The sequence below is a fragment of the Schistocerca americana genome, chromosome 3 (assembly GCF_021461395.2).
Source record: "Schistocerca americana isolate TAMUIC-IGC-003095 chromosome 3, iqSchAmer2.1, whole genome shotgun sequence".
NCBI lineage: Eukaryota > Metazoa > Arthropoda > Insecta > Orthoptera > Acrididae > Schistocerca > Schistocerca americana.
In genome coordinates, this window is record NC_060121.1 from 403,334,980 (window position 1) to 403,360,630 (window position 25,651).

The 25,651-nt window shown below is 45.3% G+C and overlaps 1 protein-coding gene across 1 annotated transcript in view; it reads right to left on the reverse strand.

Moving 5' to 3' along the window:
• The window catches only part of LOC124606793 (venom carboxylesterase-6-like), a 142,004-nt gene that overhangs the window by 108,459 nt on the left and 7,894 nt on the right, over positions 1-25,651 (reverse strand). Inside the window, exon 2 of the mRNA XM_047138862.1 lies at positions 4,966-5,103. Within this exon, the coding sequence (XP_046994818.1) occupies positions 4,966-5,103 (138 nt within the window). The remainder of the gene's footprint in view (positions 1-4,965; positions 5,104-25,651) is intronic.

Below are 25,651 nucleotides of genomic sequence, written 5' to 3' on the forward strand. Positions count from 1 at the left end.
CACGCAAGTAAGTATTGATAATAAAATTTTGACGTGGCTAAGTTAAATATTTTGGGCGAGAGAATTAATTAAATTACACTGCACGCAGTAGATGAGCTCTGAACTGGCCCTTTTGAGATCCGCTATCGCTATAATTTTATAGGTATTCAAAGGAAACTTTTACATCTTCATAGTCATTGCGGACCTCCAACCTATTTAAATCTAAACATTCTAGCCTTATTTATTAGCCTACTTAATCTATCTTGCTTCCTTCAGTTTTGAGACGAAAACCACAAAATCATGAATTTCCACTAAAATCTTAATTTGTGAAATCCAAAGTACTGTTTTTATTAAATCATTATGAAAGATGAATCTAAATATAAATTTTGAAATCTCTAGCTCTTTTCTGTTGCGCCAATGATTTTTTCAGAAAAACGTCCAAATTTCGAAAATGGCTGAAGTTATCGAACTGATATTTAACACACATTAATTTAGAATTATTCCTGACATGCTAGAAAAGTTTTAGGTCATTTGCTTGATTTTTAAGGTATTGCGCAACATTTATGACGTCAGAGCTAGTTACAGCAGACTGGCTGGCACACAATGGAAACTGATGTGAATTTACTACAGCGTGAGTAGGCTGCTTCCCTACAAGATGCTACCCAGTGGACAGCATGGTTCCAACAGAATCCCCGATAACCACGAAACATTGGAGAGTGGTCATCATGGAAGTGCTTTTCTTGAAAAGCAAGACAGAATGCAGAATGGGAGGAAACAAGACATTGTATTTCTGATAGGTGACGACAGTAGCCATTGCAATTCCACTGGATTATCATGTGGCATGAGTCCAGGTTAGACATAAAGAAGCTGAGAGCAGGTCTTGTCACTCAGTCAGTGGTCGTCACCAACAAGGATTGGGTGACATCCATAAATAATATGGTAGACTCAGGTCGTGAGGGGGAAGATGGCCACTCTGGGGACACCACCACGGGGTTGGGGGTTGAGATAAATGGGGGGGGGGGGGGGGGCAGGATTGTCCCGGGACTTATGTTTTCTCCTCCTCCTATTATGGAGGTGGAGGAGGGCAGGGCACTGAGGGAGTGCAGATTTCTGCAAGATCCAGAACTGAAAGAAAGTGGGCGGCCTTTGAGTGCACATATGGTGGGTCTCGTGGCCAAGTTTTTGTTGTTGTTGTTGTTGTTGTTGTTGTAGGCTCCTGGTATGAAAGACGCAGGGAGAGGGGTCCGGGTAGGAGGGGGGGGGACGGCACCACCAGCAGGTAATGAGGGAGAGAGCTCTTCTTTGGCCAGGGAGGGGAAACAGCTCCTAAGGAGAGGTCATGGGAACCACAGGGGAGGGGGAGAAAAGAGAAGAGAACAGGGCTGAGGTAAGAAAGAGGTACGGGCAGCGGAAAATAATGTAAAACAAGCAAAAGTTGAAGAAAGTGACACAGGATGGAGTATCTCATATTTTTTATGAGCCTCAGCATAAGACAGGCGATCCAGGGACTTCTACTCTTGTATCTTCTTTTAGGTCTTGTTAGCCGGGTAATCTGGCAAGCAAGGGAAGTGGCAGTCACGGCAACTGACACACACACACACACACACACACACACACACACACAGGAGGCGGAACACAAGGGCTTCCCTCATGGAGTGGGTGTTCACAGTCACCACACAGAGGGTCCACCGTGCAGCGAGAAGACATACCCCCAAAACCCAAGCACTGAAGGCACCTCACAGATGGTGGGAAATAAGGCTTCACGTCACATCTGTAGCACACAACCTTGAGACCTTGGGAGGATATTGCCCTTGAAAGCCAGAATGAAGGCATTGGTATCAGTGTGGTTGTCTTTGCGATCCTTCTACACATGTTGAACAAAATGAACACCATATCATTCCAGATAAGCCCACAGTTCCTCATCAGTTTGCATGATGAGGTCCTTGTGAAATATTACTCCCTGGACCACATTCAGGGCTTGGTGAGGGGTAATATACACTGGGACATTGCCAAGATAATAATAAGTACGAAGAGCTGCAGATTGTGTGGCAAAAGAAGCTTTGTTCAACTGGGAGCCCAACCACACCTTACTCAGAGACTCCACTTCACCAAACTTGTCCTCGATATTCTCCACAAAAACCAATGGTTTTGTTGCAGTGAATGTGTCACTATGAGTCTTAGTACAGATAAGGTACAGGGGAAAGTGTTTCATTCCAACACGGTGAGCCTAGCCCTCCTCCCAGGGTGTAGCCATGGAACAGGAGGCTACTAGGTCATATGAACCATTCAATGATCATTCACCATTTGTTTAGACAGCTGTTCGAGAATGGCCCGATTTTTGTAGTTTGATACACTTCATGCACCTAGTATCCATCCTGATATCACCCTCTCCAATTAGGGCTCTACCCATGGGTGCCATCCAGTCACAGCAAGGGCCACCCGGCACAGCGACTGTTGCTGGGAGTTCCGATGCTCCTCAGGTATCAGTAGTGTGATCCCTGTCTCATCAGGGAGCTGAGCCAGATGGGTACATAGAAGCTCCACCACATGGGCTGGCTACAGGTGCTGGTGACCTAGTAGGTGGAGGGGAGCTATGGTGGGGAAGGAAGAGGGGGGAGAGGAATCCACACCATAGACACAAGGGAGTTCTTTCCCAAATGGCTTGCACTAAAAACAGAAAATTTAGAAGTGGAGATCAAACCTCAAGTTGGTAACTAAACACAAAAAAGGATAAAAGAGAACAGGCAGGACGAACAAAATTCCAAGTAATACAGGGAACCAGGTGGATAACCAAGTCGACATAAATCAGAACACCAAGAGAGAGGAAGGATAGGACAGCGGGGGAAGAGCGAGGATAGGGATGGAGGGGCAGTGTCAAGGAAATGGAGACAAGGAAGGAAAAATGGGCTGCAATAACTCGGGGCCCGTGAATGCCACACATGAACTCACGAAAAGAGCAATGAGCTCCCTGAAGGGAACAAGAGAAGTGAAGGTTTACTCAAAACTCACAGGGGAAGACGAGAAGGTGTCACTCAAAACTCACAAACAATGACAAATTCCTGCAAGGTTTAGTCTGGGGGAAAAGGAAGCAACCACCATGCCACTATTCTCAAACTTGTCACACTTGGGCAACTATAGCAGAAAAGAGAGTAGCCAACACAGCACTGATGTAAAAGCAGCACCCTGATTTCTAATGTACGCAACCCTCAACATTGGAATCATACTCGTTCTGTTTCTAACCTCCATGACCAGTACTCAGGAAAAAGAAGGTTGCTTTTGGTTTATAGATCTGGACTGAGCATTATGTTTGTGTAAGTACGTGGCATGGGAGCATTTTTTTGTGGACCAGGCAAAACCTTCAATTTTATGAGAGAGACTGCTCATCACTGCAGCCCTTCTGTGGCCCATCTCTGAATGCCAAGAGAGATTTTGGTGTGGTAGGGATGGTAACTATCACACTGGAGGTACTGTTAGTGACTTGTGAGTTTGATGTAGTTATTTCTGAGGAACAGGTGGGGTAGATTTCCATGAGACAGCTTGTTAAGCCAAAGAGTTAACAGTGAATACAAAACTTGTGCAATGTACCCACCACTAAATATTGCATTTCGATTTGATGCGACTACAGGCAGAAACACACCAGTTCTTTATTTGTGGCTCACAAACTGCCTCTCAGCAAAATGATACAACACAAAGGAGACAAGGAAACCACTACTTAATGCTTTTATTGCTCTGAGTAAGTCAGGAGTGTTAAGTTTCAATGACATTTTTATACTCCTATAGTCTTAGATAATAATTCTGACTCTCAAATTAATCCACAAATTATCCGTCACTGATTTATTTCCAGCAGTGCAACTAAAGCCTACACATTATCCTGGCCGACACAAGGGTAACCTGTTTGAGAAAGAGCTGCTAACCACTGAAAGCCTTTACTCATCATGACAAGCTTCTGTACATTGACACAGTCACTCTGATGAGGCACTTATACCGAAAGGAAGTGGAAACACTCAGGATGTATACATTTAAACAGCTACTACAAAAAGACCATAGTTACGCAATTTTAAGTCATCAGCTCCCAACAAGGGAACATCCACAAGAAAACCTAAATCGGGCAAGGTAGAAGAATCACCAAGTGTACAAGTTAGGTGGGTCGACAACATATTCCTGTCATGTGGTGCACATGCCGTCACCAGTGTCGTATAGAATATATCAGATGTGTTTTCCTGTGGAGGAATCGGTTAACCTATGACCTTGCGATCAAATGTTTTCGGTTCCCATTGGAGAGGCACATCCTTTCGTCTACTAATCGCACGGTTTTGCGATGCGGTCGCAAAACACAGACACTAAACTTATTACAGTGAACAGAGACGTCAATGAACGAACGGACAGATAATAACTATGCAAAAATAAATAAAGTAAAATTTTCACTTCAGGGAAGACTTGAACCAAGGACCTCTCGTTCTGCAGCTGCTCACGCTACCACGGGACCACGGCGCTCCTGAGCTCACATTGTGCATGATGTTGCCTATGTGGCCCATGGACTACTCAGTTTGTATATTTTGCTAATTTTTTCACAGTTCCACACAACTTCTTCCTGTTTTCTCAATTGATCTGTGTTCAGTTTTTCAAGGCCTATCCACTGTGCCAACTTATAACTAAATCTGAGGGGGGGTGCGATGGGGAGGTTCCCTTGTAAGAAACATGTCTTCTCATAACTGGGAGGGGGACACCATTTCTTACAAGATATTGTGTTTACCCAATTAATGTATCATAAATTACAGAAATATTATTTCTGTTCAAGACTGTCTGAAGACAGCACTGACAGCATGATGGCTCAAACTAATATTTATTTAACTCCACAATCAAATTTATGCACAACACTAATAGTCCAGTTACCAGCACCAGACTTTTTTTTTAACATGCCTTTTCTTTTAGTAACACAACACTGTCACTAACAATGTTCATGTTAATAAGAGAGATTTTTGTTACCTGAGGAGTAAATAGATTTAAGAATAAACAGTCTTCACTGCCAGTGACACTTCCTATTTTGAGACTCCACTGTAAACATTGTTCACCATCTTCAATGGTATCTTTCACTCCGGTCCAAGATTCTGGCAGCTGTGGATCCTGTTCACAAAATATATATGATTAATACCAATGAAGACAAACAAAATAATCAATTAATTTGCAAGATTAAGAAATACTAAATAATTTAAGCGTTTTATAAGTTAATAGTGGGCTTTTGTGTGTTCTGCTAGGTTATTATTTCCCTTTTACGCACAATTTTTATACAGTGGAGGGTGGGGGAGGATGAAGAATAAGGAGATGTCTTCACCATGTTGTTTATGCATTCAAATAGCAGCAAATGTAATTACAAGGTTCAGTTCAGTTTGTTTTGGTTTGGGGCACAAAAACAACTAGTGTTATATGTGCCCACGTCAAAACTGTATAACACGAAGACAGAAAGGAGTTAGAAAATGACTATACATTAGTCCCAACTGATGTAAGAGAAGACAGCTAAAAACATGAACGTGGAGAAAGGGCTAAAAAATACACCATACAGAAACAGAGGTCCAAAATTAAATGGCCTTCACCATATTGCTTTGGCAGATAAAAAGCAAAACGTGGTCGACAGCCTGCATGCCATTTGCTAAGATGGCCTACAACTCTGAAGGAAAACCTAAGCAGAAACGCAAACAGTTAAAAGATGGGCATTCCCTCAGGAATTGGCAGACAGTTAAAACTTAGGTGCAATGTGTATGAAGTGGTGGGGTAGCACCATTTAGCAAACGATGATGGCTAAAAAGGCAGTGCCCAATATGCAGACTAGTTAAAATGACCTCCTGGTGGAAGGGCCAAAAGGAGGTCATCCTCGCTGCTGGGAGAGGTTTAATAAGCCAGAGCTTATTACCATGAAGGAAGGACCATTGACAATGCCAAAGGGACACCACCTCCTGACAGACGGTAACACAGAGATCGTCGGAGGAAATATAGGTACTCGTGGGCTGAGGTACGAGGACTGCAGCCTTGGCAGCAGTGTCAGCAGCCTCGTTTCCTGGCAGACCAACATGACCAGGAATCAACATAAACAGCGCAGTGGCTCCGTCAAGAGTGATCAAGTGGCAGTTTTCCCAGACCCATTGCAATAAGGGATGGGCAGTGTACGCCACACAGAAGCTTTGAAGGGTGCTGAGAGTGTCTGAGCAGATGACACAATTGAAAAGTCTGTCACTGGATGTACTCTGTGGCCTGATACAGGGCGAAGAGCCAGGTTACGAATACTGAGCGGTGTACTGAAAGCCGATATCGAAAGACACAGGTGCCAATGATGAAGGTACACCTGACCCCATGGTCAGTCCGAGAAAAGAACAGAACAGGAAGGGTGAGCAGTGGAAGAGGGAATATTGATGGCATATGAAACTAGGGGCTGGGACCACCAAATCAAAAGGGAGGGATCCTAGCATCAACCAGAAGACTTCTGCCAGGACTAATGCAAAACGCACCGGTGGCTGAACGGATACCACGAGGGTGAACCTGGTCCAAGAGAAGCAATGTGTAGGGTGCAGCTGATCCATAAAACTGACAGCATTAGTCAAGGCAGGACAGAACCAACACCTGGTTAGGGCGGAGAAATGTCAAATGAGCTGCACCACAACAGATGTGGCAACGAAGCAAAGGTCACCAAATTTATGAAAACAGCCAACCTTCAGATGAGTGCCAGCCCCGACTCTAAATAACCAGTGGAATAGGAACTGGTAAATAAAAATTGGGAGGGGGCCCTGGAGACACCACTCATGGAGTGTAAGGATGATGTGATGGTGCCAAGCTGTATCATAGGCCGTAGGAAGAGTGAAGAAAACTGCGACAAGATGGTGACACTGAGCTAGGCCTGCCAAACTGCAATTTCCACCTGAAGCAGAGACCGACCTTCCCGAAAGCTGTACTGGCAAGGAAATAAAAGGTTCCAAGGTTCAAGGACCCAACTGAGCCGACAAGCCACCATCTGTTTCAATAACTTAAAGGAACATTAGTCAGGCTGGTGGGCAGGTAACCATCAAGGGATGACAGATCCTTGACAGGCTTTAAGGACAGAAATTGCAATCCTGTTTCTCCACTGACAGGGGAATATGCCTTTGAGCCAAATAAGCACCGGGAAGAAATATTGGTGTTGGAGGACTGAGGTGTTGAAGCAATTGGTTATGGATGGAATCAGGGCAAAGAGCTGAATCATGGGAAGAAGAGAGTACCAGAAGCTCCCATTCAGTAAAAGGTTCATTATAGGATTCCACCTGCCACCTGACAAGAGTAAAACTAAAACGGGCAGCTTCAGCCCACTGTTTCTGGAGGAAAAAGGTAGCTGGAATGGAGACTAACGCAGATGCCATCTCAAAATGGGTCGTGAGGCATTCTGCGATAAATGATGGATCTGTACAAAGGCCACCTGAAATGGCAAGGCCTGGAATGGATGACTGCAGCCGACAACCTTAGAGGATGCAGAGTGTAGCCCACAACCCTGATGAAGTGACAGAAGAACCTAGAGAGGAGAAAGTGGTCCCAACACACCTGTTATGGGCTGTGACACAAATATGTTTAAAGGTAATGAGACCAGCAGAGGATGGGTACCACTTAAGACGTTGCAAGGCATGACAATGATCATGGATAGCAGTGGCAACAGCCATGCTCCATCACAAAACTGGCCAATGGTGAACAAGACCAGCAAGCAGGAAATGGCAACCCTGGCCGCAAGGAATATCGTAATGGACAGATCACGGATGACTTCATCAATGCAACCTGATGAAGGTGGAAATATGACCTGGGAGGTCTACAGAGGCCAATAAGTGTGATGGAAATCCCAGCAGGATAACCTGGTCTTTAGGAGGTGGCAAGGGAATGAGAGAATAAACAGAAAGTGGTCACCATCACAGAGGTCAACGTTTGATGACTGACGTAAGGAAGGAAGAGGGGAGGGGAGGAGAGTGAAAGATCAATGGCAGAGAAAGTGCCATATGTAATACTAAATGAGTAAGGAAACCATCATTAAAAAGGTTGTGGTCCGCAAAAAACTGGTCAACGAGGAGCCCCCAACTAGATGAAGAAGCACTGCCCCACAAAGGGTGATGGGCTTTAAAATTCCCAAGGAGGAGGAAGGGAGGGGGGAGTCACTGAAGGATGGCAGTTAGGGCAGCACATGTAGACAGCCTCTCAGGAGGGAGACAGAGATGGCAAACCGTGACAACAGAGTCCAAGTGGAGCAAAACGGCAACTGCTTCCAATGTGGTATAAAGTGGGATCCACATACTATCAATATCTGTATGGACCAATGTACAGACACCACCAGAAGCCCTCACAAGGCTGACAGTTCTGACAGAAAGCACAAAACCCATGAAGGGACGGTGATTGAGCATCAGTAAAATGAGATTCTTTGAGGACAACATAAGCTGCCGAGTAAAAGGCAATAAGGAACTGCAACTCTGGTAGGTGACCAGTACTAGTTATTGCAGTTCCATTGAATGATCAAGGAGCTGGTATCCAAATGAGTTCAAATGGATTGGAGCCAATCACACTGCCTGGTCACCATGCTTCACCAATGACGATGGGGTGACAGCCATAAAAAAATGTGAGACTCAGGTTGCAAGGGGGGAGACGGTTGGTTGGTTGGTTTGTTTAAAAGAGGGGTGAAGGGACCAAACTACGAGGTCATCGGTCCCTTGTTTCTAATAAAACAATGCCACAAGTGTGAGAATAAAACAGACAAGACATATAATACAAAATGGAAAGAAAGGAAAAACCACAAGAACAGAGGAAAGGCAACGAACCCTAAAAGAAACAAAAGAGGACCAAAAAACAACAGAGACGCTAGAAACAGAAGAGAGTAAAACAAGAAAGCAGATTACAGTGGCTGGCCAACCACGAGAATAAAAAGGAGAAGCCAGAAACTCTGTAACACATTAAAACTTCCACCCTAAAACCACTAGGGTGGAGGACACAGAGGGACACAGGACATGCACTAAAACCTACATAGAAGTATAAAAGTCACTCTCACAGATAAAACGTAAAACTAAAGCTGCTGCTGAGACATTGTCGCCCAACACTGAAGGTAGGCAGCTGGAAAAGTTAAAAGTCCACCAAAGAGGGGCTAAAAGTGGGCAGTCCAGCAAGCAGTGGATGACTGTCATTTGAGAGTCACAGTGACACAGAGGTGGATCCTCGTGACAGAGTAGGTGACCATGCGTTAGCCATGTAGGGCCAACGCGGAGCCGGCAGATGAAAACTGATTCCCTGCGTGAGGACCACATGGAAGACTTCCACACATTCATTGTCTCCTTAATGATATGCAGCTTCTTGTGTGTAATGTTATGCCATTCCATCTCCCAAAGCCTGAAAACCCAGCAGCGTAAGACAGAACACAGATCAGCTTCGGAGATGCCCATCTCCAGAAGCAGTTTCTGCATCGCCTATTTGGCCAGCCTGTCAGCAAGTTCGTTGCCTGGGATTCCAACATGTCCAGGAGTCCACACAAACACCACTGAAAGGCGGGACCATTCTAGGGCATACAAGGACTCCTGGACGGATGCTACCAGAGGATGGCGAAGGTAGCGCTGGTCGATAACTTGTAGGCTGCTCAATGCATCAGTACACAGCAGAAATGACATGCCAAGGCATGAGTGGATGTGATCAAGAGCATGAGATAGGGCCACCAGTTCTGCAGTGAAAACACTGCAGCCATCTGGCAAAGAGTGCTGTTCAATATGTCCTCTATGAACATATGCAAAGCCTATGTGACTATCAGTCATTGAGCCGTCGGTGTAAAACACTGCAGAGCCCCAGAACGCATCAAGAGGAAGTGAGAGCAGTGAGCCGCAAGGTTAACAGAGTCCTTAGGGCCACGTGAAAGGTCCAGACAAAGCTGCGGCCGAAGTGTACACCATGGAGGCATACGTGATCAGACTGCAAGTAGAGGTGGTAAAGGGAAGGACTCCAGTTTGGAGAGATGGGCCACCCGCGAACAGCAATCATTAGCCCTGATCTGGGCCGCCGACGCAGGAGAGGGACTGCTGCAGGCAGGAAAAGAGATGGTAATTTGGATGATCAAGAGAACTACAAATGTGTGCAACATAACTGGTGAGCATGTGTGCATGTCTGATCTGCAAAGGAGGGACCCCAGCCTCCACCAGTACACTGGTCACCGGAGTGGTCCTAAAAGCTCCTGTCACTAGTTGAACCCAGCACTGGTGCACATGGTTGAGTAAACGAAACACTGAGGGTGCTGCCGAACCATAAAACACACACCCACAGTTCGGGATTGGACAAGGGCTCTGTAAGGATGCAGCAGCGTAGAGTGATCTGCACTCCAACTGGTGTTGCTCAGGCAATGGCATTGAGGTGCTGCCAGCACTTCTGATTAAGCTGACGAAGATGAGGAAGCCAAGTCAATAGAGCGTCAAAAACCAGTCATAAGAATCGTTATGTCTCCACTACTGTGAGTGGATCATCATGTAGGTAAAGTTCTGGGTGCGGATGAACAGTACGATGCTGACAGAAGTGTATGACACATGACTTTGTGGCTGAAATCTGGAAACCATGGGCTAGAGCCCTTGATAGCGCCTTGTGGATGGCTCCCTGTAGGCGACGCTCAGCAACACCAGTACTGGAGCAGCAATATGAAATGCAGAAGTCGTCTGCATACAGAGAAGGTGCGACAGAGGGCCTGACAGCTGCTGCTAGACTGTTAATGGCCACTAAAAATAGAGAGACACTCAACAGAGAGCCCTGCGAGGCACCAATTTGGACATGGAAAGTATGGAGCGACAGGAAGTTTTGGATAAAAATTGGGAGTGGGCCCCGGTCACCCCACTCATACAATGTGGCAAGGATACAATGTCGTCAGGTCGTGACGTATGCTTTACATAAGTCAAAAAAGACGGCAACCAGGTGTTGTCATCTGGAAAAGACTATTCGGACGGCAGACTTGAGTGACCCTGGCGGAAGCCACCTTGACATGGAGCCAGTAGGCCACGTGACTCCAGGACCCAACCCAACCACCAACATATCATACATTCCAGCAGCTTACAAAGAATATTGGTGAGGCTGATGGGCCAATAGCTATCCACATCAAGCGGGTTTTTACCGGGTTTGAGCACCGGAGCGATGGTGCTCTCCTGCCATTGCGATGGAAAGACATCGTCCATCAGATCTGGTTGTAAATGATGAGGAGATGTCGCTTGTATCAATTGAGTGATGTTTAATCATCAGGCTGTAGATTCGATCAGGCCCACGAGCTGTGTCGGGGCAATGTGCAAGGGCACTGAGGAGCTCCTACTCTATAAATGGGGCGTTATAGGATTCACTGTGGTGTGTAACGAATGAGAGGACTTTCCTTCCAGTCGCCGTTTGAGAGTGCAAAAGGCTGGGGGGTAACTCTCTGACACAGAGGCTCAAGCAAAGTGCTCGGCAATCGCATTTGCATTGGTAGATAACATGCCATTTATGGTAACACCAGGAACACCTGTTGGGGTCTGACACTCGAAAAGATGTTTGATCTTTGCCCAGACTTGGGAACGTGAAGTGAGGCACCCAATGGTGGAGACGTATCTCTCCCAACACTCCTGCTTCCATCGTTTGATAAGTTGGCAATCACGGGTACAGAGACGTTTAAAGGCTCCAGGGAAGGGTGCCTCTCATGCTGCTGTAGAGCTCGCCAACACTCCTTAATTGCTTTAGCGACTTCCGGCGACCACCAACGGACTGCCTCATGCCTCGGGCACCCTAAAGAGTAAGAGATCGCGTTTTCTGCCACAGAAACAATTGTTGTAGTCACCGGCTCAACTATCACATCGATGTTACCGTATGGGGGGATTCAATGGTGACAGCAAAGGTGAAAGTTTCCCAGTCCGCCTTGTTTAAAGCCCATCTGGGTGGGCATTTGTGGGCCTGATGCTGGGGCAGTAACAGGAAGACGGGGAAATGGTCACTAACATACAGGTCGTCATGTGCTCTCCAGTGGATAGATGGGAGAAGTCCTGGGCTGCAAATGGATAAATCAATGGCCGAGTAACTACCATGAGCCACACTAAAATGCTTGGTGGCCCCAGTATTTAAGAGGCAGAGGCTGAACTGAGACAAGTAAAGTTTCGACATCTTTGCCCCAGCCAGTAAGCACAGCGCCACTCCACAAGGGGTTGTGTGTGCTAAAATCTCCCAAAAGTAGGAAAGGTTTAGGGAGTTTATCAGTCAGTGCAGCTAACACATTCAGGGGTTACTGCACCATCTGGAGGAAGATAGACATTGCAGGCAATTATTTCCTGTGTCATCCTTATTCTGACAGACACAGCTTCAAGAGGGGTTTGAAGGGGCACAGTGTCACTACGGACTGAGTTTAGACATCAATGCAAACTTCACCTAACACTCAATTATAGTCGCTATGGTTCCTTTAATATCCCTTATAGCTGCAGAGGGCTGGGGCGACGACAAGAAAGTGGGCTGAAGATCTCAATGCACAGTGGACACAATGCACCATGTAAGGCGCCCTTCCCCAATTGGCTTGCTCTTTGGGAAAATTTTGAAGAATGGAAGTCAAACCCTACAGGGGACCATCACATAAGGCTGAAACGTGTGAGACTCCATTTAGTCACCTCAGCTGTGTGACTGGATTCATGATTTCCTCTCGGAGAGGTCACAGTTCGTAGTGATAAGATGGTAAATCATCGAGTAGAACAGAAATGATATCCGTCATTCTGCAAGGTAGTGTCATAGGCCCTTCGCTGTTCCTGATTTATATAAATGATCTAGGTGATAATCTTAGATTGCAGATGACACTGTAATTTACCGTCTAGTAAAATCATTAGATGATCAATTCCAATTACAAAATGATCCAGAGAGAATTTCTGTATGGTGCAAAAAGTGGCAATTAGCACAAAGAAAACTGTGAGGTCATCCACATGGGTACTAAAAGAAATCCGATAAATTTTTGGTGTACGATAAATCACACAAATCTAAGGGTTGCCAATTCGACTAAATACCAAGGAATTACAATTATGAGCAAATTAAACTGGAAAAACCACATAGATAATATTGTGAGGAAGGCGAAACAAGGACTGCACTTTGTTGGCAGAACACTTACAAGATGCGACAAATCCACTAAAGAGAAAGCCTACATTACACTTGTCTGTCCTCTGCTGGAATATTGCTGCACAGTATGGGATCCTTACCAGGTAGGATTGACAGAGGACATTGAAAAAGTGCAAAGAAGGGCAACTTGTTTTGTGTTATTGCGCAACAGGGGTGAGAGTGTCACTAATATGACACGCGAGTTGGGGTGGCAGTCACTGAAACAAAGGTGGTTTTCTATGCGGTGAGATCTATTTATGAAATTTCAATCACCAACTTTCTCTTCTGAATGCATAAATATTTATATTAGAACAAATAAGCCCTCGGTCACAAATATTAAGTCAAAATTGACCAGGTTTCGACGCTATTATGAGCGTCGTATTCAGAATTAGACTAACTGTTCTAGAACATATTAGGTATATAATACATTAATAAAATTAAAGTTTGTACTGACTGGAAAAAGATGCAGTACTTACAAGTCACATATTAAAAAAGATCTAAGCCGGAAAGGCGACGTCATGAATAGTTGTAATTAAGATGGCGAGCCGCTAAGTTCTGCTCGTACTTTAGTGAACAAGGGTTGCAACAGACTGTCACCTTGGGGTAGGTGAGTTCTGGTAGCAGGGATCCAGCCTGAGAGACACTGGGGAAGGGGTCCCGAGAGGGAGCCCCACCACTGGCAAGCACTGAAGAAGGGGACTGAAGAAGGGGGGCACTTCTTCGGACAGGAGTAGGAGTGGCACCCAGAGGTGAGGGCATGTGAACCGCAAGGGAAAGGGAGAGGAGACGAGGACAGGACTGGGGTAAGGAAGAGGTAGGATGGTAAAAGGATAAAACAGAGGCAAAAGTAGAAGACATTGACACTGGGTGGAGTCGGTCATATTCTTGACAAGCCTTAGTATAAGAGAGACAATCCAGGGCTTTATACGCTTGTATCTTCTTTTCTTTCTTGTAAGCCATGCGGTCTAGCGAACATGGATAGTGGCGGTCATGAAAATTTACACACACAGGTGGTGAAACACAGTGGCTTTCCTAAGAGTGGGTGTCCACAGTCACCAGACAGAGGGTCCGCTGTACAGCAAGAAGACATGCCCAATACGTAAGCACTGGAAGCACCTCATCTCATGGCAAATGTACAGCTTCATCAACAACATATAACCTCGACCATATCTGGCAGGGTACCCCCTTGAAAGCCAGAATTAAGGTGCTGGTATTGGTGCTTCTGTATTTACGACGTACTGCACACATCAAACAAAATGAATGCCATGTGGCTCCAGATAAGCCTGCAGTTCCTCATGGAGTTGAAGAAGGAGACCCCTATGAAAAATCCCTCCCTGGACCATATTCAGAGACTAGTGATGGGTAATAGACACTGAGATGTCACCGAGATGATCACAAGCATGAAGAGCTGAAGATTGGGGGTCAGAAGCAGCTCTGCTAAACAGGGAGTCCGACCACATCTTGCTTCACTTCACCAAACTTGTCCTTGATATTCTCCACAAAAAACAATGGCTTTGTGGCGGTTAATGTGTCCCCATCCAATCTAGTACAGACCACAGACCACGGACCTGACCTTCCTCCCAGGATGTACCCAAGGAAGGGAGAGCTGCAGGATCATATGACACAGTATTCAACGAACTGTTCCCTCTTGAAGAGAGAGAGAGAACAACCAGATTTTTGCAGTTTGAAACCCTTAATGCACCAAGCATCTGGCCTGATGCTACCCAGTCCAATAAGGAGCTTACCCACGGGCGCCACCAAGAAACAACAGTGGCCCCTGGCATGGGGAGACAACAGTTCAGGTATCAGTACTGTGTTCCCAATGGATACAAAACACCCACTCCACAAGCACTGGCTACATGTGCTGGTGACCTAGCAGAGCAGGGGAGGAAGAAGCCGGAGGGGGAGGGGGGCTCAAGGAGCGAGGAGGGGGCGAAAGGGGAGGGGACAAGTGGCAGGGGGTGAAAAGGGGCACAGGGGGGGAAAATAGAGGGGAGAGGCAAAGGAAGGGAGGAGAGTGGGGTGGGGAGGGAGGGAGGGAGGGAGAACGATAGGTGGTGAGAGGGAGGAGGGAGGGAGGACAAAAGGTGGTGAGAGGGGGGAGGGAGGGAGGACAAAAGGTGGTGAGAGGGGGGAGGGAGGGAGGACAAAAGGTGGTGAGAGGGGGGGAGGGAGGGAGGGAAGACGAAAGGCGGTGAGAGGGGGAGGGAGGACGAAAGGCGGTGAGAGGGGGAGGGAGGACGAAAGCCGGTGAGAGGGGGAGGGCGGAGGGGGGAAGGAGGGAGGGGAAGGGAGGGAGGGGGGAGGGAGGCCGAAAGGCGGACAGAGGGGCGTGTCGAGTGGCGGGGGGTGGGAGGCGCCGAGGAAGGGGCGCCGAGGAAGGGGCGCCGAGGAAGGGGCGCCGAGGAAGGGGCGCCGAGGAAGGGGCGCCGAGGAAGGGGCGCCGAGGAAGGGGCGCCGAGGAAGGGGCGCCGAGGAAGGGGCGCCGAGGAAGAGGCGCCGAGGAAGAGGCGCCGAGGGGGTGGGGGTGCCAGTGGGGAGGTGCCGGGGGGCAGGAGCCAGGGGGGAGGTGCTGGGGGGGCAGGCGGCGGGGTGGGGGTTTGGGCGCCGGGGGGGGAGGCGCCGGGCGGGCAGGCGCTGGGGGGGAGAAGTGCTTTGGGACGGTACCCTGTCACTGGCAGGCACTGAAGAAGGGGCGTGCTTCTTTGGACAAAGAGCGGGAGTGGGCCCCCAGAGGGATGTGGTTGGAAACTGCAGCAGAGGAACAGAGGACAGGGGGATGGGACTGGGGTACGGAAGGGGTGGGAAGGGGGGAGGACGTAAAGGTGCATTTACACTGCGATTTGTATCGGCACATGTATGAGATACATGTATATGCGACTTTGCGACATGTATCGCGACTTGTATGAGTTGACAAGTATCAATTTCATACATGTATGAGCGTGCGTTTACACTGATTTGTATCACTGTGCGATGGCTTCCGACGACGATTTGGAAGATTACACACTTTTATGTGCTGGTACACTTGCTCTTTTGGAAGATGATAGGAAGAAAAGGCGGAGGAAGCGTAGATGGTGGCAGAGAGAGTTTCTTCGCAAACGCGCTACTCACGGAGCTTACGCAATGCTCGTTCAGGAATTAACGCTAGAGGATGGCGCATATTTTAGAAATTATGTTAGAATGGGTATGGAGGATTTCCGCGGTTTGCTATCTCTTGTTGCTCCTCTTGTGTCCAAAACCAACACAAACTTTCTGGAGACGATTCCACCAGAGAATCAGTTGGCAGTAACACTCCGTTTTTTTGGCCACTGGAGATTCCTTTTCGACATTAATGTATCTGCATAGAATATCAAAAAGTGCCATATGCAACATTATTCTTCATGTTTGCGAGGCCATTGTGCAAGTTTTATCCTAAGAAGTGAAGGTAAAAGTTATTTTATATATATATATATATATATATATATTATTCATGCATTTGGCATGTATATCAGTTTTCTGCTATTATTCCGGCAGCCTCGCATGATAATGTTGACAACGGATGCTAATGCCGACAATCGTGTGTGAGACGTTGGCATTAGCAATCGCGCGACAATGCAAATGTTTTGTCATGAAATCTTCATTTTACGAGGGCAATTACTTTTAACGAGCGGACAAGGGTACATACAAGTAACTGTCAACCAGGAACAGCAGCACAAATTTTCTACCGCGCCGCTGATGTTGCCAACATAACCACGTGAGGATGCTGGAATAGGAACTAAAATTTTAACGGCACATACATTTTGCAGCATAAATTTCTCAAATTTTGCTGAAATGGGTTAGCTTTTAGTTCTTTGGATCGACTGACATGCTTCACTCAGTAATACAATATCACCATTTCTGAGGACACTTTCTTCACAGTAAAGATATCCAACAACATTAATTTGTATTTAGTTTTATTAAGTAGTACTTGACAGCACATTACATGCATATTTCAACATTTATACATGTTTTTAAGGAATACATAAATTATGATGCATTTGCATCTATTAGTTCATCGTTTGCCTCCTGCAAACATCTGTATATTCCGTTCTCAAGTCTTGCCATAATTCTAGTATGGCCATTTTCATAAAGAAATCTGAGCTTATTGGCGACCAAGTCACCCAAGTGGCTAAACTGGTCCCTTTTTCTGCCTGCTAAATTGTCGCCAACTTTTCTTAAGGTCTGTAAAAGACCTTCTCGGTCTTCATCCAGGTCTCTCCTGGCTCTCTTCAGTGCACTTGATCTACCACTTCCACTCGGACTTTGAGTGGTACAGGGTGACATGGTTGCACATCCACTTTCATGTGGAGGCACAGAGATGACTGGAGTGGTTTCCACTTCCACAATGTCTTCTGGGGGCGTGGCAAATGTCACCTCCTCCATTTCTGTGACATCAAAAGGGAAACTAATGCTTCCTTCTCCTTCTCCTTCACCATCTCCTTCTGTGACTGGGGCTTCCATGACCTTTAAAATACATAACACATTTCTAAGGCAAAGTGAGGTATATGTTATACATACATTATAATCAAAGTATCTTAATGTATTTAGAATTTTTTTGAGTGTCCATGCGTAAATTAAATTAAAAGAGTAACAATTTTCTTTCCAGCTTCCTGCTACTGCAGAGGAATGGCTGAAAATTGCCAAAGAATATGAAGAAAAATGGAATTTCCCCAGGTGTTTGGGAGCTATAGATGGGAGGCACATTGACATTGTGGCACCACCTAACAGTGGAACAGTTTATTTTAATTATAAAGAGCGCTTCAGCATTGTTTTGCTAGCAATTGCTGATGCTAATTATAGAATAATTTACGCTGATGTTGGCACGCAGGGGAGGATTTCAGATGGTGGTGTCCTTAAAGGCACCACATTTTACAAAATGTTAGAAACCAAAACCCTAACTATACCACCATCAACTCCTCTTCCTGGTAGGAGCAAGCCTGTTCCATATGTTTTCGTCGCTGACGAAGCCTTTGGCCTAGAGGAAAATATTGTGAAACCATTTCCAGGTCTGCACGAAAAAAAAAATAGTTGTCAACGTATTTTTAACTATAGAGCATGCAGAGCAAGAAGAGTAATAGAGAATGTATTTGGGATTGTAAGTGCTGAGGAAGCAAATGCCTCTCAGTCCGGAAAAGGCTACAGTGGTGGCACTAGCCTGTGTTTATTTACATAACAGAACACAACAGAAAATCTCAAAGGTATTGTCCAGCAGGAACATACGACAGACGGAGACGATGGCAACGTAATACCTGGGTCCTAGAGGGACACCCCTACTGTGCTGGAGTCACTGCCCAGAACTGGCCGAAGACTTCATTGCTGAATGACAACAGAAGAGAATATGCTGAATACTTCTGCAGTATTCAGGGCTCCATCCCATGGCAGTATGGAAAATAAGTCCCACATCATTGCTAAATGATGACATAAAGTAATATGCTCTATTCTTCTGCAGTATTCAGGACTTCAAACCATAGCAGTATGGAGAATCACGTTTTTCAGTGACATTGTAAATATTCACATTATGTAAAGCATTAGCACGAAAAAAAGTTGTCAAATATATGATTAATAAAATAATATAACAAATTTACTTACTGGTACTACTTCATGTGTTCTCCTATGAGAGAGTGGTTTGTAATTGTCTCTTATGAATTGCATACTTTCAAAAGCATACCATGTAGAATGGTACACATTGCTTGTAGCACTTCCAGTTCCTTTGCTGCTCTTCCTTTTCGCTAACTCGCGACTATATTGGCTTTTTAAATTATGTCACTTGTCCTCACATTCCTTCCCTGACACGTTAAATTCCTTGGCAATTTCCTCCCACTCGTCGTACCTTTTCTGAGTGTTCTTATAGTCTCCTAGTTTCACATCCTATATACAGGGATGCCTGCGCACTGCCTCTATAAAATGCAGTGTATTTTGTTTGGACCAAGAAGTCATGGCAAATTTTAAAGTATTACACGCAGGCACAACACACGACACAATACACAAATAACTACACAACAAACGACAGTCGGCACCTCCAAAACTCAAACAGCCGCCAAAGAGCCTGGTACTATGCATGCGCTAATCGTCAAAATAAGCGGCAGGCGACAAGACGACAGGAAATGATAGTACTGCGCATGCGCGAGGTCTTAAAATGTCGCTCATACATGTCGCATATATGGCCAAAAAGCGATATACAAAATGTATACGCGACATGTATGAGCTCGAGGGTCCACATACAAGTTCCGTGAATTTTTGTATGAGGTGATGTATTGCAACATGTCAAATTGACATGTCGCTCATACATGTCACGATACACGTATCCCAGTGTAAACGTACCCTAACAGAGACAAAGGCAGAAGACATTGACACTGGCTCAGTCAAATTTCTGATGACCCTCAGTGTAATCCAGGAATTTATATTCTTGTATCTTCTTTTATTTCTCATAAACTGGGTAATCTGGTTCCAACACGGTGGAACACAGTGGCTCCCCTCATGGATCTGGTGTCCACAGTCATCACATAGAGGATCTGTCGTACATCAGAAGACATATGCCCGAAACACAATCACCAAAAGCACCTCATGAATGGTGGGACGTACTGCTTCACATCACAACCTTGACCTCCCCCGACTCAAATACCATAATAAAAGCTGGTATCAGTGCGATTAACCTTTCTGCAAACCCTGAACGAAATGAATACCCTGTTGTTTTAGGTTGGCCTGCGGTTCCCAATCAGTTTGAAGGATGAGGTCCCTATGAAAAATGACCCCTGGACGATATTCAGAGACTGGTGTGGTGTAATTGACATTGGGACATCACCAAGATGGTCACAAGCATGAAGAGCTGCACATTGGACGGCAGAAGTAGTTTTGATCAACAGGGAATGTTGCAGCACTGTGCACACCTTTTTGTGCTAAAGACAACCTTAATGTGAAGTCATGAATGTCATTTTTCCTCCTGGTACTGCAATTATGAACCTCATAGTTCCTCTAACTGTAGGGGATTTACAACAAACTTCGTAAGGGAATAAATATACTGTGAAGCAGTATTCAGAATGCCCAACTCCTTAAACGGATGCCTACAAGATGATCATGGGTGAGCACCACATCTTATTCTCACAGCATCTTTTTGAGTCACAGAGACTTACTTTCTTTCTTAAATATGAGTTACCCCAGATCATTATTGCATATGACATTACTGAATGAAAATATACAAAATACTCCAACTTACTGATTTGTCTCTCCCCACGATTTGCAATGATTCTAAGCACAAATGTGGCTGAACTAAGTTGTTCCCAAATTTGTTTTTCCCAATTTAAATTCTAGCCAATATGGACCACTATGAATTTGGAAGTTTCCACTCCATTTATTATTTACTCAGCATGCATTACAGTGTTACACTTATCACTGGTGTAGTACCTCTAGATGTGCAGAACAGAATATGCTGGGTCTTTTTAAAATTGAGGATGAGACCAATCACAGAAAATCGGCCAATGATACTTTCAAGGAACTTGTTTACCATTTCTTCTGTTTCTATAAGAATGCTTGGATTGATTACAATACTGGTATCATCTGCAAAAGGAACTAATTCTGCTTGTAATATACTCGACAGAAGATCGTTTACACTTATGAGGAATAGTAATGGACCTAAGATTGAACCTTGGGGAACCCCATATACGATTTCTCCCCAGTCTGAATTATGGCATTGGACTATATTGCTTGAATTAGTAAGTAAAACTTTCTGCAATGTTTTGATTAGATACAACACTATCCATGAGTTTGCTATACCATCAATCCCATAAAATCTCCATTTATCAATGAGAATACTGTGATTGGTACAGTCAAATGCCTTAGACAGATCACAGAAAATACCAACTGGTGCAATTTTATTATTTAATGTTTGCAAAATCTGGTTAGTAAAATGAAAATAGCCTTCGCAGTACAGCCCAAACTGTGATTTGCTAAGGATACTATGGTTGCTAATGTGAGATACTGCTCTAGAACACATCACATTCTCAAAAATTTTGGAGGTCAGCAGTGAAACAGGTCGGTAATTACTGACAACTGTCATCACCTTTCTTAAAGAGGGGTTGTCAGGGAGCAAATTGTTTATTTCATAACTTAGGGAATTTAGTAATTCATGCTGCAACATATACCTACAGGAGGCATAGTCAGCCTTCATGATCTTTGACGTTCGACTCTTGTTTGTAATTGGGACTTAATATGCACTGTAACATAGTAAACTAATGCCTCTCGGCTTTTGGCATGATCAATGTGTAATATCTGGGGAGGGGGGAGCGTCTCAGCCTCACACCCCCATATGCAAGTGTGCAAATACTGCAGCTTGTGCGGTAGCCTGGTCTCCATGTTAAAACACTGTGTTAAAATTGCAGCCAGCATCTAGTTAGATCTTGGCAATGTTGACATGCAGTGTTACGTATCTGTTGCTAGGCCACAATTTTAACACAGATTTTTAACATGGGGGCCAGGCTGCTGCATACAATACAGCATTTGCACTCTTGCATATGGGGGGAGGGGGGGGGGGGGTCCTATATCCCCTTGATACTGCACATTGATCTTGCCAAAAGCCAAGAGATGCTAATTTACTAAATTATGTTGCATATTAAGTCCCAATTACAAACAAGAGTCAGACTTCAAAAATCATCATGACTTCATGAGTATTTCAACATGTGTAGACTTAGACCTGGTGTTCCCAAAACAGAAGAACCTCTATAATAATTAGCAAATATCAGCCCATGATTCGGTCTTCTTGGCATAGTCTAACAATGAAAAGACAAAATACCTTGGTGTCACATTAGGCAGAATGCTGATATACCGTCAACACCTTTCCAAGACAGGTACAAACACGAGTGACGCTAGTGAGGAAACAAGCAAATAGTACATGGGGAGCACATACATCAGTTCTCCATGGAGCATCCCTTGCGCTGGTATACTCTGCTGTAGGATATCATGCAACAGTTTGCTGCAGAGTGCCCATGTGAAGAACATATGAATGCAGCTATGAGAACCATTAATGGCACAATCAGATCCACACTGACATGCTGGCTACTAATACTATCAAATACCTGTCCCACTCACTTAGGCCAAAAGGTGGCTCTTTACACCCTTTGAGCAAGTTTCTACAAAATGAATCAATTCCTCTTCATGAAGATTTACTCAAACTGCCTTCGAAATACCTCAAATTCAGAAGACCATCATATGAATAATCTCAACTGGGTTCCTGAAAGGAAATGTGAGAGGCAAGCTACAAAAATTCAAAACCTCAAACTTATCGACGGTCCAGCTGATAGTTTCAGGCTTTCATCATCCTAGGGAGGTTAGGGTACAGCTCAACAGATACCGGACTGGAGGAAGTGCGTGCATATAGAACATGTTCAAGCGGAGCTTTTGCACGGACAGTATGAGTGATTGTGATGATATTCAGCCAAGGGCCACATTGTAAATGATTGGCCTAATAGATGTTTCAACTGTGTACATGAAGCACCTGATAAGGCTCTCCAATGAAATGAGTCTTCCAGTAATCATGTGTAGCCGGGGCAACTGAATGTTTATATGTTGTATATAGCTGTGTACATGCACTTTTCATTGTAAAAATGTTTACAGTTATAACTGATTAATATGATGATAAAAATACTGAGTGAAATGAAGATTTGAGAGGGAATTCAGAGTAACTGATTAAATTACTCTCAACATTCTCTAAAGTATTTGAAAGATTGATGAAACAACAAATCAAATGCTTACAAAGCCACAAGGTGCTAAATATTAATTAGTATGGCTATCAAACAAGTACATGTACAGAAACGGTAATAATGGACTACACAAATGAAATAATTAGAAACACAGGAAACAATAATAATGTGTACAAGTTAATTTAGAGCTGTCTAGGGCTTTTGATGCCTTTTTTTTACGGTTTTAGGGCACAAAACTGCTACAGTCATTAGTGTCCGGTCTGTGGCTTAGGAAAAGGTAAAAAAACCAAACTGGAAATCAGCAGCAATGGGAGCAAAACTCAGAAAGTGGGGAAACTAAAAAACAGAAGGAAAGCTTAGAGAACCGCTATATAAGGGGAGGTTGTTTTCCCCAAAAAGAGCTTCAAATGACCAACGTCATCTCACTGACACTGATAAACTTGAGGACGCGATCGGCTGAGCGTGTGTCATCTGCTAAAATGGAAGATATATCAGGCAACAACTGTAGCTGGGGGTGTAGCGGAGTAAAATAGGGGCACTGAAGTAAAAGGTGTCTCATTGTCATTGTCCACAGTTAGCAGTTGGGACAAAGCGGGGGAGGATTGCCACTTAAAAGATGTCGATGGCTAAAAAGACAGTGCCCTATCCGGAGTCTAGTTAAAATTACTTCCTCCCGACGACAAGTTCGGGAGGAAGAAGTCCAAGCACATGGAAGAGCTTTCAAGTCTCGCAATTTATTATTGGGAAGTGTAGACCAACGTGCGTGCCATAAAAGAGCAATGCAACGACATAAAACACTCTGTAGGTCGGTGAAGGGAACCATGCGAACAGCAGGCTGCAGAAGAGAGACAGCAGCCTTGGCCGCTATATCGGCCAACTTGTTTCCACAGATACCAATGTATCCTGGGATCCAGAGGAATGCCACAGAGACGCCCCCCAAGAGGAGCAAGTGGAGGCAGTCCTGAATCCGGCAGACCAGAGGGTGGACAGGGTAAGGAGCTTGGAGACTGTGGAGACAGCTGAGCCAATCTGAGCATATAATATACTGTATCTGCTGATGGTGACCGATGTATTCGACAGCCTGGATTACAGCATAAAGCTCCGCAGTAAAAACCGAACACTGGTCGGGAAGCCGAAATCAATGTGGGGTGTTGCCAACAATATAGGAACTCCCAACACCAAATGATGTTTTTGAGCCATCAGTGTAAATAAATGAGGCAACCTTCATTTGGGTGCATAGAGCAGCAAATAAACAAGAGAAGGGGTACCATCCTTAGGAAGCTGACAAAGATCATGGAGCAGGCGGGTCCGGGGGTGGAGCCAAGGCGGTGCTGTACCCCAAGTTGTCAAGAAAGCTTTAGGAAAGTGGAAGGAAAAAGAACATAGTAGTTGACAGAAGTGGACTCCTGGTGGTAGTAGAGAGGAAGGGCGGCCTGCAAACCCTAAATCCAAGGAGGCTTCGAAAAAAAGGTCATGGGCCGGATTTGCAGGCATGGAAGACAACTCAGAAGAACAGCTCACCGATTGTACAGCAGAGGTTCAGCTGGCTCATTATAAAGGCTTTCCACAGGGCTGGTGCAAAAACCTCCAGACGCTAAATGCAATCCACGGTGCTGGACAGAATCGAGGCGCCGAAGACTAGACAGACGAGCAGAGGCATAAACTATGCTTCCATAGTCCAATTTCAAGCACACTAAGGCGCAATAGAGGTGGAGAAGGACCACTCGGTCCACTCCCCAGGAGGTACCATTCAGAACACGGAGGGTGTTGACAGATCGCAGGCAGTGAGCACAAAGATATGAAATGTGAGAGGACCAGCACAGTTTTCTGTCAAACATAAGACCCAAGAATTTAGAAATGTCTGCGAATAGAAGGCAAATTGGAGGTGCAAGGTGTTGAACATTCCGCAGCTGTAAGAATAACTTCTGTAACATGAGTGACCTGATCGTCGGTGCTAGAAAACTGACGGTCATCGAACGTCGCTAGAGACGAAAGAAGTGTTCAATCGGCTTGGGCATACTTCCAGCATCTTGGGCGCAGAGATGGCAGTTGTGGCTGCAATCGAAGGACACATGGAAAATGGTCACTTGAGTGTGTATCAGCAAGAGTGAACCATTCAAGGTGCCGAGCTAGCTGAACAGTACTGACTGAAAGGTCCAAATGAGAGAAATTTGTCATGGAGGCAGACAAAAATGTTGCTTTCCCAGTGTTGAGGCAAACAAGATCCGCTAGGTGGAAGATGTCAATCAATAGGGAGCCTTGCCGACAAGGATATGGAGATTCCCAAAGTGGATGGTGGCACTGAAGTCCACAACCAGCAAATAGATGGGCGGGAGCTGACCAAGGAGATGAAGGAGATCAGCTCTTGCCATCAGGGTGGACGATGGAATGTATACGGTACAAAGAGAGAAGGGATATCCAGAAAGGGAAAGATGGACAGCAACAACTTGGAAGGAACTGTTTAAGGGGATTGAGTGATAATGGACAGCATCATGGAGAAGAATCGTACGTCCCCTATGTGCTGGAGTGCCAACAACAGAGGGAAGATCAAACCGGACTGACTCAAATTGAGGGAAAACAAAGCGATCACGAGGACACAGCTTTGTTTCCTGAAGACAGAAGATGACCGGTGAGTAGGATCATAAGAGGATCGACAATTCATCCCAATTGGCTCTAATGCCGGGGATATTCCAATGTATAATTGACATAGGGTGGACAGAAAAGGGAAGTATCCTACCACGGTTGCTCGTAACTCAATGATTGCTGAGAGTGGTGGCTGACAGCGTGGAACAGCATTCAGCCAAAGGCAGAAGATCCTGATCCATAGGTTGTTCAGGGGCAGCTCCTGCCACCAGCAG